The following is a 12987-nucleotide window of genomic DNA, read 5'->3' on the forward strand; positions in this document are numbered from 1 at the left end:
TCGTTCAGTTTCAGCCTTCACAGCTGTCACAGCTTCCAAACGCTCTCAATGCAACTGGCGCTCGTGATTCTTTAGCTCCGCCCACACGTCACTCCTCCAGTCGCTCGTGTTTTTCCGGGAAAAATCGGTACAGACTATCTTTCTCTTATGAATATAATAAAACTAAAGACTTTTTGGAGTTATGAAGGATGCAGTACTACTCTATAGGTACTCAAGATTAACAGGATATTGATTGAAAACGAGCATTTCACCCCCCCTTTAATAGTTTCCCACTTCAGTGTGTTACAAACATAATTTTGGTGTCTTTGGAAATAAGACCCTTTGGGCTTTACTTTTTATCAACCAGATTTGATAATGCTCAAAAATATTAAAAGTTATAAACATGGAAGTGCCTTGAATTTTTTTTTTTTTTACCACACTTAAATTTTTTTTTTATTTGATATAAAAATACATGAAATGAGTCCTGGAGCAATCTAGAAAAGTAATGGGTTGAAAGCCACATGTCTCATGAGTTTCTATTTCAAATCTGAAAAAGATGAGACTCCTGCCAATATTTTTCTGAGACTATATCTAGACCCCCCCCACCCCCCAAATATAAGAAAATATATTTCCCAATAGTAATTATGATCCATATTACAACGTTATTGCTTCGTTGGACTAAACGTGCTTCATGAGATGTCATTCAGTGGACCCTTACCTTCCTAACTAAACCGGGATTTACAGCTGTGGATGTGTTTATGACTCATTATTACGACGGATCTGGTATATGTACAGCGTTTCTAATGTTTTTTATGTGTACTGTTTACACAAATGTAGCAAATACAATCTTTATAAGCTTTCCATTGAAAAACAGCAATCTGTCATCGATGCTTGAGGCTTAGATCTTTATAATGATACATAGTTTGTCAAGATTAAATTTGTCCCATTTCATTTAATCTATTCACAAATACTGACACGTGCAAGTTGAGAGGCTTTCAGGACGAGGGCGTCGGGGATCAGGCTAGAGGTTAAGGGATCCAAATAGGTATTGCCACAATCATGAATTTTTGTTCAAATATAGCATACAAGTAATTGTGATTGATAATTTAATTGTTCCCTTCATACATTTATTTAACATGCTGTTTAAGATTGATTCACAAATGTGCGATATATGCACAATATATTTGTACCATAACAATTTTTACAGATTTTGTCAATTTATTTGGCACCAGCAGTCAGATTTTGTCATTATCTAATGCGGCAACATGTATGCTCTGTTTCTGTTGCATTATGTTTTGTTTCAGTCAGTTGGTCTTTGTTCATGAGTTCATTCCCATTCATTCCAGCCCTCTGGTTTTTCTTAGTCTTTGTCTGTTCTCGTTTGTAGATTGTGGTTTCCTCATAAGTTGTTCCCGTTTCATGAGCACTTGTGATTAAGAGTATATTTCCTTACTGTTCCTCGTTGAGAGAGTTTCTTTATTCTATAGTCTGAAGTCTACTATAGTATAGACCAAAAGTTTGGAAACACCTTCTCATTAAAAGAGTTGTCTTTATTTTCATGACTATGAAAATTGTAGATTCACACTGAAGGCATCAAAACTATGAATTAACACATGTGGAATTATATATGGAATTATATACATAACAAAAAAGCTTGAAACAACTGAAAATATGTCATATTGTAGGTTCTTCAAAGTAGCCACCTTGTGCTTTGATTACTGCTTTGCACACTCTTGGCATTCTCTTGATGAGCTTCAAGAGGTAGTCACCTGAAATGGTCTTCCAACAGTCTTGAAGGAGTTCCCTGAGAGATGCTTAGCACTTGTTGGCCCTTTTGCCTTCTGTCTGCGGTCCAGCTCACCCCTAAACCATCTGGATTGGGTTCAGGTCCGGTGACTGTGGAGGCCAGGTCATCACGCTCCTTCTTGCTCAAATAGCCCTTGATGCCTTCAGTGTGACTCTACAATTTTCATAGTCATGAAAATAAAGAAAACTCTTTGAATGAGAAGGTGTGTCCAAACTTTTGGTCTGTACTGTACATCTCCTGAGTCTCCACTGGTTCCACCCAGCTTCTGTTCTCCAGTGTTCCATCCTGGCCTCCCTCTCCTGCCTCCTCTCCTAAAACCATCCAGTTCCTTGGCCCTGTCTCCGTTGGTTCCTGTCCCTCTGTCAGTGCCATCCAGGCACTCTTAATCGTTTCAGGCCTTCCAGTCTCCATCTTCGCCTTGGCGCTGGGATCCCATGTCTTCATCTCCAGCCACTGAGCCTCAAACTTTACCTCAGCGCTCCGATCAATCGGCTCAGCCTTGGGTCCATGTTTTCATTTCCATCGTAGCCCATCATCCCAATGGTTCTGCTGGGTTCCCTCATTCCTCCAGCTCTGCCTTGGTCATTCGTTGACCTGCCTCTGCCATGTGATTCCACTCCTCAGACTTCACCTCATCCCTTAATCCCTCTGGCTTCATCGGGATTGTCCTTCCCTTCGGCACCGCTGTTGTCTTCCATTGCTCTGGCTCCACTGTTGTCTTCGTATCCCTGCCTCCACCTTGATCTCATGTCTGCTCGGCTTCGCCTGTTTCTCCATCTCCAGCAACTTGTCTCCTTTACTCGTCCCCAAGGTTCCTTCCATCAAGTTGTCTGCACCATGGCTCCTCCTGCCTTTGACTCCACCTTGGGCCCTCATCCTGGCTGGCCTCTGGTTCAACATCTGGCTACTCCTGGCTCCTCCCACCCTCTTCTCCCCCATGAACTTGCTTAATGGACTTGGTTTTGCTTTCCCCTCTCCAGCTCCTCGCCCTCCCTCCTCAATTGTACCATTGTACGGGCAAGGTTACACCTTCTGGGAGGGAGATCTACAGTAACATGTATGCTCTGTTTTCTGTTGCATTATGTTTTGTTTCAATCAGTACCTCTTTGTTCATGATTTCATTCCCTTGTTTAGTCACCTCAATTATCTCATTAGTTACCATTGTTTGGTTCATGTTTATAAGCACTCGGTTCTCCTTTAGTCTCTGTCCATTCTCATTTGTAGACTGTGGTTTCCTCACAGTTGTTCCGGTTTCCTGAGCACTTTCTTTACTATTCCTTGTTGAGAGAATATCTACATTAACCACAATATGTAACAAATATTTTCTCTAAAAACAATAATGTAATAACACTGTTATTGAAGTTTGATCTTTAGCACATCTAAATTTGAATATTAATTTTTCATGATACATATTATAATGTTGTGATGTCTGCATTCCACAGTAGTATTTAAAGTTTATAAACATTTTCTAATTCATATATATTCATATATATTTATATTTATATATTATTCTTGTGAGTTTTAATGTTTTGTTAACTTGACCACATAGTACTGTAGTGTCTGATTAAATGTCTATGAGAATGATATCCTTCACTTTTTGTATACTCTAGATTTTTTCAAATGTAGCCTATGTTTTTCTTGCAATTAATACTGGTTATCAAATTTCTATAAAGAAATGTTAGCACATTGGTTGCCAATTCTAATACTGGATTAACATATTTGCAACACATTGCAATTTAAAGTGTACAACAACAAAAAAGAATGATCAGATATAACTGAAATAATTCTCACATCATTCAAAACCCTCAACCCTGGTGATCCCTTTTCCTTCACAGGTCTCCTGACCTCCATCACAGCATGTCCACCATGGTTTACCCCCATGAGGAGAAACTGACACAGGAGCAGATCATCTCCAGCACAAAATTGGTGATTCAGGGTCTGGAAGCTCTCAAGAGCGAGCACAACTCCATCCTGCAGAGTCTGGTGGAGACCATCCAGTGCTTAAAGAAAGATGAGGAGGCCAGTTTGGTTCATGAGAAGTCCAGCCTGCTGCGCAAGTCTGTGGAGATGATTGAGCTGGGCCTGGGTGAAGCGCAGGTGAGGGTTGGGTGAATGGATATGGTGAATACCACTGAATTTGCAGAAAGTCTGTTGTTAGCATCCATTTCTGAACATATCAGGTGATGATGGCCCTGTCCAACCACCTGAACGCAGTGGAGTCAGAGAAGCAGAAGCTGCGCGCTCAGGTGCGACGGCTCTGTCAGGAGAACCAGTGGCTGAGAGATGAGCTAGCCAACACCCAGCAGAAGCTCCAGAAGAGCGAACAGAGCGTCGCACAGCTGGAGGAGGAGAAGAAACATCTGGAGTTCATGAACCAGCTTAAGAAATATGATGATGGGGTCTCTCCAGAGGTGAGTCCCAGTGGGGTGGAGCATCATACTGGCACAGACACCACAATAACGTCATGTTGCAAATTATATTCCCCTGATTTATTTTATATATATATATATATATATATATATATATATATATATATATATATTTTGTAGGAAATAATATATGTAAAGAATTTATTCTTTATAAATTCTATAAATTCTATATTATTCTATATAAAGTTATTCTGAGTTTTTATTGTTTATTAAACCTAAAACTATTGAAAATAAAATTTCACTTCATAAATTAAATTAAATAAAACATAAACATTAGAAGAAAATCCAAAAATAAGTAATGTTCCCTTTGCAACTAAATGGAATTAATTTTTTGAAATAAAAATAAATTGAAATAAAAATAAATTAAAGCCAAATATAAATAAATAAATAATGAAAAAAAACTCTATAGACAAAAGCACACAACAACATTTCTAAAACTTAAACTGTAATTTTAATGAAAACAAAATATTAAAATGAAAGTTAATTTAAATATTAATAAATATGACAACAGTATATAAATAATACTTAACACTGGTGTCATTATTTGTTATTCATATTGTGTCTGTCCATTCAAACAAAGTTGTTATTTTTTCCTAATATTATTGTTATAACTATTATACCAAATATACAGAACATTTAACTTATATTCTAGAATTTTAGGAAAATATATTTGGAAATTATGCTGAGATGTATATCCCAATAATTTCTTTGAATGATTGATTGATCCATTTATCTATTATTGTCTGTTTTTATATTCAGTTTAGTTTGTTTTTGTAATGTTGTTGTGTTTTTAAGATTTTTGTTTTCTTTTACAATATGTCTATATCATTTTTAATCATTTTTATTTCCGTTTTTTTTAATTACTTTATTTTTGTAACAGTTTATGATTTCAAGTTTATAGTTTTAGTCTTAGATAACTAAAATAACCCCAGCATATCCCTTGATCTGTTTTGATCTTGTATTCATTTTAATACATTTATAAGTCATTTACTAAATTAAAAACTAAATTACAATGTTAATGGTGCTAGAAACCATGACTAACATTATTGTAAATGGATAAAAGGGGAACTTTTCTGTCTTAAATCTCCTCTGCAGCTATAGCCTGATTTCTTTGGGAAATGAGCCATGTCCTTCTTCCTCTGTGTGCAGCCAGCATTGATTTATTGGCCTTGTAGACAGATGACTGGATGGAGAAGTTACAAAAAAATATCTTCATCGTTACTGTGTGATGAATTAGTCAATTGTAATCCCTGGCAAAGTCCTCTTCTTTACTTCAGTCCCATTCCTCTCTTTCTGCAGTGGAAGCATTTGAAGACACTCTTATCTGTTCAAATGGCAGTTGCCTCAAGCTTATCATTTATATTTCATGAGGGGCTGTTTCATGCAGTTACTTCCTGAATTAATGGAGCCATTAAAATCTCTGAACACAGTCAGAGATGCAACTGACTTTAGAAATGATCTGATATGTAAGACTAATAGTAACAGAGCGTCCCCAGCTGTGTTTAAACAAGAATCATGCTAAATGTAATATTTCACATTTAATCTTTTTTTTTTTTTTTTTTTTTTCTTTTGTTTTAGGAAGAGAAAAATAGTGAGACTCCAAGAGATGCCCTGGACGATTTGTTTCCCAATGATGAAGATGACCAGGGTAAGGAAGTACAAAAATTATACTGTAATCATATTATATAAGAATATAATAATATTCTGTTCACTTTAAGAATTATTTGTTTTCCTGCTGACGAACGATTTTTCAATTGGATTCTTCATAACTTAAACCTGTTAACTGCTAGCAGGACACTTGGCAGCTCTACATCGATTACCGGTACCTTTTTCTCTGTCATATATTTTATTTTTAGCATCTTAATTTAGGTATAATTAAAAATCTTCAGTGCACTGAAAAGTTATCCTGGAAAAACGGTATTCAAATTGTACATTGCGTTACCATCTTTTTCTAATCATAATAAACATATATCAGTGGATAGGCCTGAGGCTCAATGCTCCATATTTGAAAACAGATTTGTGATAAATGTGACGTAAAATGTATTAATTTGTGGCAGGAGAAAGCATCAATGCCTAAAAATCTTCATTTTTGTGATATCAACTTAATATTTGGAACACAATTTTGGATTTTGGATTTTAAAGAGCTCAAGCATTAAAAGTACCAGATGGCAATATGCAGTGCCTGCTTATAATAAACAGAGCTTTACCATTGCTAATATAATTATCGTTAGAGTTGTTGTTCTTGGTGTGAACAGCCCTTATTTCTTATCAATCAATCAATCACCTTTATTTATATAGTGCTTTAAACAAAATACATTGCGTCAAAGCACTCAACAACATTCATTTGGAAAACAGTGTCTCAATAATGAAGAATGATAGTTAAAGGCAGTTCATCATTGAATTCAGTGATGTCATCTCTGTTCAGTTTAAATAGTGACTGTGCATTTATTTGCAATCAAGTCAATGATATCGCTGTAGATGAAGTGACCCCAACTAAGCAAGCCAGAGGCGACAGCGGCAAGGAACCGAAACTCCATCGGTGACAGAATGGAGAAAAAAACCTTGGGAGAAACCAGGCTCAGTTGGGGTGCCAGTTCTCCTCTGACCAGACGATCTGGATACAGACTGGATCTGGTGGCTACGGTGACCTCGGAATAAGACAGAAACAGACAAATATTAGCGTAGATGCCATTCTTCTAATGATGTAGAAAGTACGGTGTTATGTGAAGTGTTTCCGGTTCCAGTTTACCTAATTAATGCAGCCTAAAAATCCTTTAACGGTTTTGGATATTAAAAGCATATTAGTATGCTATGTGTATGCCAGGTTAAAGAGATGGGTCTTTAATCTAGATTTAAACTGCAAAAGTGTGTCTGCCTCCCGAACAATGTTAGGTAGGTTATTCCAGAGTTTAGGCGCCAAATAGGAAAAGGATCTGCCGCCCGCAGTTGATTTTGATATTCTAGGTATTATCAAATTGCCTGAGTTTTGAGAACGTAGCGGACGTAGAGGATTATAATGTAAAATGAGCTCATTAAAATACTGAGGTGCTAAACCAGTCAGGGCTTTATAAGTAATAAGCAATATTTTAAAATCTATACGATGTTTGATAGGGAGCCAGTGCAGTGTGGACAGGACCGGGCTAATATGGTGATACTTCCTGGTTCTAGTAAGAACTCTTGCTGCTGCATTTTGGACTAGCTGTAGTTTGTTTACTAAGCGTGCAGAACAACCACCCAATAAAGCATTACAATAATCTAACCTTGAAGTCATAAATGCATGGATTAACATTTCTGCATTTGACATTGAGAGCATAGGCTGTAATTTAGATATATTTTGAGATGGAAAAATGCAGTTTTACAAATGCTAGAAACATGGCTTTCTAAGTAAAGATTGCGATCAAGTAGCACACCTAGGTTCATAACTGATGACGAAGAATTGACAGAGCAAACATCAAGTCTTAGACAGTGTTCTAGGTTATTATAAGCAGAGTTTTTAGGCCCTATGATTAACACCTCTGTTTTTTCTGAATTTAGCAGTAAGAAATTACTGGTCATCCAATTTTTTATATCGACTATGCATTACATTAGTTTTTCAAATTGGTGTGTTTCACCGGGCTGCGAGGAAATATAGAGCTGAGTATCATCAGCATAACAGTGAAAGCTAACACCATGTTTCCTGATGATATCTCCCAAGGGTAACATATAAAGCGTGAAGAGTAGCGGCCCTAGTACTGAGCCTTGAGGTACTCCATACTGCACTTGTGATCGATATGATACATCTTCATTCACTGCTACGAACTGATGGCGGTCATATAAGTATGATTTAAACCATGCTAATGCACTTCCACTGATGCCAACAAAGTGTTCAAATCTATGCAAAAGAATGTTGTGGTCAATTGTGTCAAACGCAGCACTAAAATCCAATAAAACTAATAGAGAGATACACCCACGATCAGATGATAAGGGCAGATCATTTGTAACTCTAAGGAGAGCAGTCTCAGTACTATGATACGGTCTAAATCCTGACTGGAAATCCTCACATATACCATTTTTCTCTAAGAAGGAATATAATTGTGAGGATACCACCTTTTCTAGTATCTTGGACAGAAAAGGGAGATTCGAGATTGGTCTTTAATTAACTAGTTCTCTGGGGTCAAGTTGTGGTTTTTTTATGAGAGGCTTAATACCAGCCAGTTTGAAGGTTTTGGGGACATATCCTAATGACAATGAGGATTTAATAATAGTCAGAAGAGGACCTATGACTTCTGGAAGCACCTCTCTTAGGAGCTTAGATGGTATAGGGTCTAACATACATGATGTTGGTTTAGATGATTTAACAAGTTTATACAATTCTTCCTCTCCTATAGTAGAGAATGAGTGGAACTGTTCCTCAGGGGGTGTATAGTGCACTGTCTGATGTGATACTGTAGCTGACGGCTGAATGGTTGCAATTTTATCTCTAAGTATTGATTTTAGAAGTAAAGTAGTTCATAAAGTCATTACTGTTGTGGTGTTGGGAAATGTCAACACTTGTTGAGGCTTTATTTTTCGTTAATTTAGCCACTGTATTGAATAAATACCTGGGGTTATGTTTGTTTTCTTCTAAAAGAGAAGAAAAGTAATCAGATCTAGCAGTTTTTAATGCTTTTCTGTAGGATATGTTACTTTCCCGCCAAGCAATACGAAATACCTCTAGTTATGTTTTCCTCCAGCTGCGCTCTATTTTTTGGGCTGCTCTCTTTAGGGTGCGAGTATGCTCATTATACCATGGTGTCAAACTGTTTTCCTTAACCTTCCTTAAGCGTAAAGGAGCAACTGTATTTAAAGTGCTAGAAAAGAGAGAGTCCGTAGATTCTGTTACATTATCAAGTTGTTCTGAGGTTTTGGATATGCTAAGGAATTAAGATACATCAGGAAGATAACTTAAAAAGCAGTCTTTTGTGGTAGAAGTGATGGTTCTTCGATACTTGTAACAAGAAGTAGAATTTACAATTTTGGCTTTATGAAGTTTGCACAGCAGATAATGATCTGAGATATCATCACTTGGCTGAATAATTTCAACACTATCAACATCAATTCCATGTGACAGTATTAAATCTAGAGTATGATTTCGACAATGAGTAGGTCCTGAAACATGTTGTCTAACACCAATAGAGTTCAGAATGTCTATAAATGCTGATCCCAATGCATCTTTTTCATTATCAACATGAATATTAAAATCACCAACTATTAAAACTTATTTTAACTTATAAGCATTTTGCCATCTCATGGCCATTGATTTGTACATCCATTTTTGTCTGCTACCCAATAGTCAATGCGGTTGCACTTTATTTTACAGTATGTGTACTTACAGTGTATTTATCTAAGAAAGTTCTGGTAACACAAGGTAACTACATGGAGTAGGGTTAGGTTTAGGGATAGGTTCAAGGTTAGTACCTAGTTATTGCTTAGTTATTGTAATTACTGTAATAAATACATAGTATGTACATGGGGAACAGGACTGTGAAATAAAGTGCTACCATCAATGCAGCGTTACGTTACCAAAGTGTGGATTTGAGGAGAACCAGTAGAATAGCATTTGGGCAGAGCTGGAGAAACCAATCCGTTCATATTTTTGATATCAACAGTGTTACTCTCTGTCGCCCCATTCAGTCTCCCACCAGCACAACAGTGCCGCGCTTGCTGCCGCTCAGCAGGGAGGGTATGAGATCCCAGCCCGCCTCCGGACCCTCCATAACCTGGTGATCCAGTACGCTGCTCAGGGACGCTACGAGGTGGCCGTGCCTCTCTGCAAACAGGCTCTGGAGGACCTGGAGAAAACCTCTGGACATGACCACCCCGATGTGGCCACCATGCTCAACATCCTGGCTCTGGTCTACAGGTGCGTGTTTGCTCGGGTGTAGGTGTGTTTGGAGTCATTACAAACCTGTATGTTCTTAGTTACATGAAACACAAAAGGAGACATTTAAATAACAGTAAATGGGCATATCATAAGGATCATAAAGAACACAGAAGCATCATTAAAATGTTAAAAACTGTTAAAAACTTATTGTAATTTTACAGGAAATTAATGGTAATTAATTGCTGTGAATTTATAGCAAATAATTTACAAGTAATGTGTTGTTTTTTAATACAATAAAGTATTGTGTTTATATAAAAGTGCTACTGTGATTATAGTAGTATTATTTCAATAAAATACTTTACTCAATGGTGACAATCCAAAAATAATAATGCTGCAATGCATGCTGGGAGCCATGAATGTGTTTTGTATGCTGGCAAGAAGCATGTCATGTTTGTGTTTCATATGCCAAATACTCATGTCTGTTTGCATATAAATGACACAAGATATGTTTTAAAAAGCTAATAATGACAGTATGTTTACACAGAGTTATTTAAAATACTTTACTGCAGTTATTTGGATGTTATTAAAGCAAACATGTTGATCTACTTTAGTCGATGCAGAAATGACTTCTGAAAGCAAGAAATAGCTCATATTGTCAGGGTTGGCAAGGGAGGAACTCAGGTGCAGACAGGAAGTAACTAAACACAGGATTTATTTAACAAAAAGGGAAAACAAAAACCCACGAGGGGGAAAACACTGACTAGGGAAAATACAAAATAACTGAACAGGACTGAGTTAATCGAGATAAACAAAGACTCAAAGCACGGGAACACTAACTATAAACAAACACTCTCGGTAATACAAAACACTTCTTCAGGAACAATCACAATCACAAATGTGGAACAATCTCAGACGTGGAACAAACACATAAGTTGAACAATGAACCGACGAAAGACAGAGCACACTGGGAGATCTAAATAGGGGAACTAATCAAGACACGACAGGTGGCACAGATAGGACAATCACAACAAGACTAGGATAACAAGGGGCGCGGGGCAAGGGAATGAGACAACACAAGCACATGGCCCAAAGACAAGGCCATGTGCTTGAACACAAAACACGGGTCTGTCATGATCCTGCCTCAAGACTAGGAAAAATCAAGGACACGAGGGCAGAATCATGACAGAACCCCTCCCTTAAGGAGCGGCTTCCAGACGCTCCTCAAGGGAACATCAAACACGGGACATGACTGACATGACAGACTGGGACACCGACACAAACCAACAAGACATGACAAATAATAACAAAGGTAAACATAAATACACAATGGCAGGGTTGGGGTGACAAATGTAAAAAAAACAAACAGGGAAGGGGAGGAGGCGGGACCACAAAGTTCATGGGGGACAGACCAGGGTGGGTGGGTGGGGCAGGAGTCTTAGGAGGGCGGGCCGAAGGCTGACAACGAGGGGTCCGGGCAGGTCTGGGTGGGAAGGGGTCTCGGGACAACTGACAGAGGACATGACAGGAGGGGTCACAGGACACGGGGCAACCTCTACAGGACGAGGGGCTACATTGACTGGACGAGGGGCGACAACAGCTGGACGAGGAACGACAACAGCTGACGAGGGACGACTATATCAACGGGATGCGAAGGGACAACAGGACACATGACCACATCAGCTGGACACGGGGCGACCACATCTACTGGACACGGGGCGACCACATCTACTGGACACGGGGGGACAACGGCTGGACACTCGGGATTTCTGGGGACAGGGTCAGGGGACAAGACAGGACTGACGGGGACTTCTAAAATTTGAACAAGACGGGACAAATAATCAGACAAAGACTTAGCGGCAATAATAATGGGCATCTCCTTACGAGATGAGACAGACTGTAGAAGAGTTTCTGCTGCAGAGTCGGCCACGGCTCTCTCCTCCGCTCTCACAACTGCAGACTTGAATACAGCTCCCTTCTTTGCCGGCTCGGGCACGCCAGCGCTCACCGCTGCTGGCTCGGGCACGCTCACCGCTGCTGGCTCGGGCACGCTCACCGCTGCTGGCTCGGGGCACGCTCACCGCTGCTGGCTCGGGGCACGCTCACCGCTGCTGGCACGGGGCACGCCAGCGCTCTCCGCTGCTGGCACGGGCACGCCAGCGCTCACCGCTGCTAGCACGGGCACGCCAGCGCTCACCGCTGCTGGCTCAGGAGACCTCGCCGACTCAGGAGGAGACAGGGTCACAGGACCGGCAGGCCCCTTCTTCTTCCTCTTCCTCCTTGGGCGCGGTGCAGAGGCCACAGCTGGGTCAGAGGCGGGTTGGGGGAGTTTGGTCTCGGGCAGGGCAGACTCGGACGCCGAAGACTCTGAAGCTGACTCCCATGAAAACCGTCTCCCTCGCTTGTTGGGGAGACTGAAGGTAGTGGGAGGTGCCTCAGGATTTTGGGAGGGACTTGCCTGATCCCCCAGGGTTGCCACGGCCAGGACACGACCCTCTGGGATCGTTGGCAGCTGGGTAGGTGGAGGGGACCTCTGTGGCTCCTCCTGGGAGACGCTCTCCCACAGCCAGGCATAATTTTGGAGGATCCATTCCCCCTCGGGCGAGTATGGGAGGGTGACCCCCTTCCTGTCGGTGGGGGATGACATCCAACATTGACGACGAAACTCCAACAGGTGTTGGAGCTCGGAGGACCACCTGCCTGCTGAGTTCCTTTTTGGTCGGTTCATTCTGTCAGGGTTTGGCAAGGAGGAACTCAAATGCAGACAGGAATCACAACACAAAGGGTTTATTTATAAAAAGGGGAAAAACAAAACCCACGAGGGGGAAAACACGGAGTAAGGTAAAGACTAAATAACTAAACAGGACTGGGCTGACATGACAAACAAACTCTTAACACTAACTACAAACAAACACTCTCTGTAATACAAAACA

At 40.0% G+C, this 12987-nt stretch overlaps 1 protein-coding gene across 2 annotated transcripts in view; it reads left to right on the forward strand.

Annotated features, from left to right (window-relative positions):
• The window catches only part of LOC127943311 (kinesin light chain 1), a 29869-nt gene that overhangs the window by 4501 nt on the left and 12381 nt on the right, over positions 1 to 12987 (forward strand). For both annotated transcript variants that reach the window (XM_052539674.1, XM_052539675.1), the window contains exons 2-5: positions 3622 to 3883; positions 3967 to 4197; positions 5794 to 5863; positions 9868 to 10096. In XM_052539674.1, the coding sequence (XP_052395634.1) occupies positions 3644 to 3883; positions 3967 to 4197; positions 5794 to 5863; positions 9868 to 10096 (770 nt within the window). In that variant the 5' untranslated portion in view covers positions 3622 to 3643. The remainder of the gene's footprint in view (positions 1 to 3621; positions 3884 to 3966; positions 4198 to 5793; positions 5864 to 9867; positions 10097 to 12987) is intronic.

The sequence above is a fragment of the Carassius gibelio genome, chromosome A22 (assembly GCF_023724105.1).
Source record: "Carassius gibelio isolate Cgi1373 ecotype wild population from Czech Republic chromosome A22, carGib1.2-hapl.c, whole genome shotgun sequence".
Lineage (NCBI taxonomy): Eukaryota > Metazoa > Chordata > Actinopteri > Cypriniformes > Cyprinidae > Carassius > Carassius gibelio.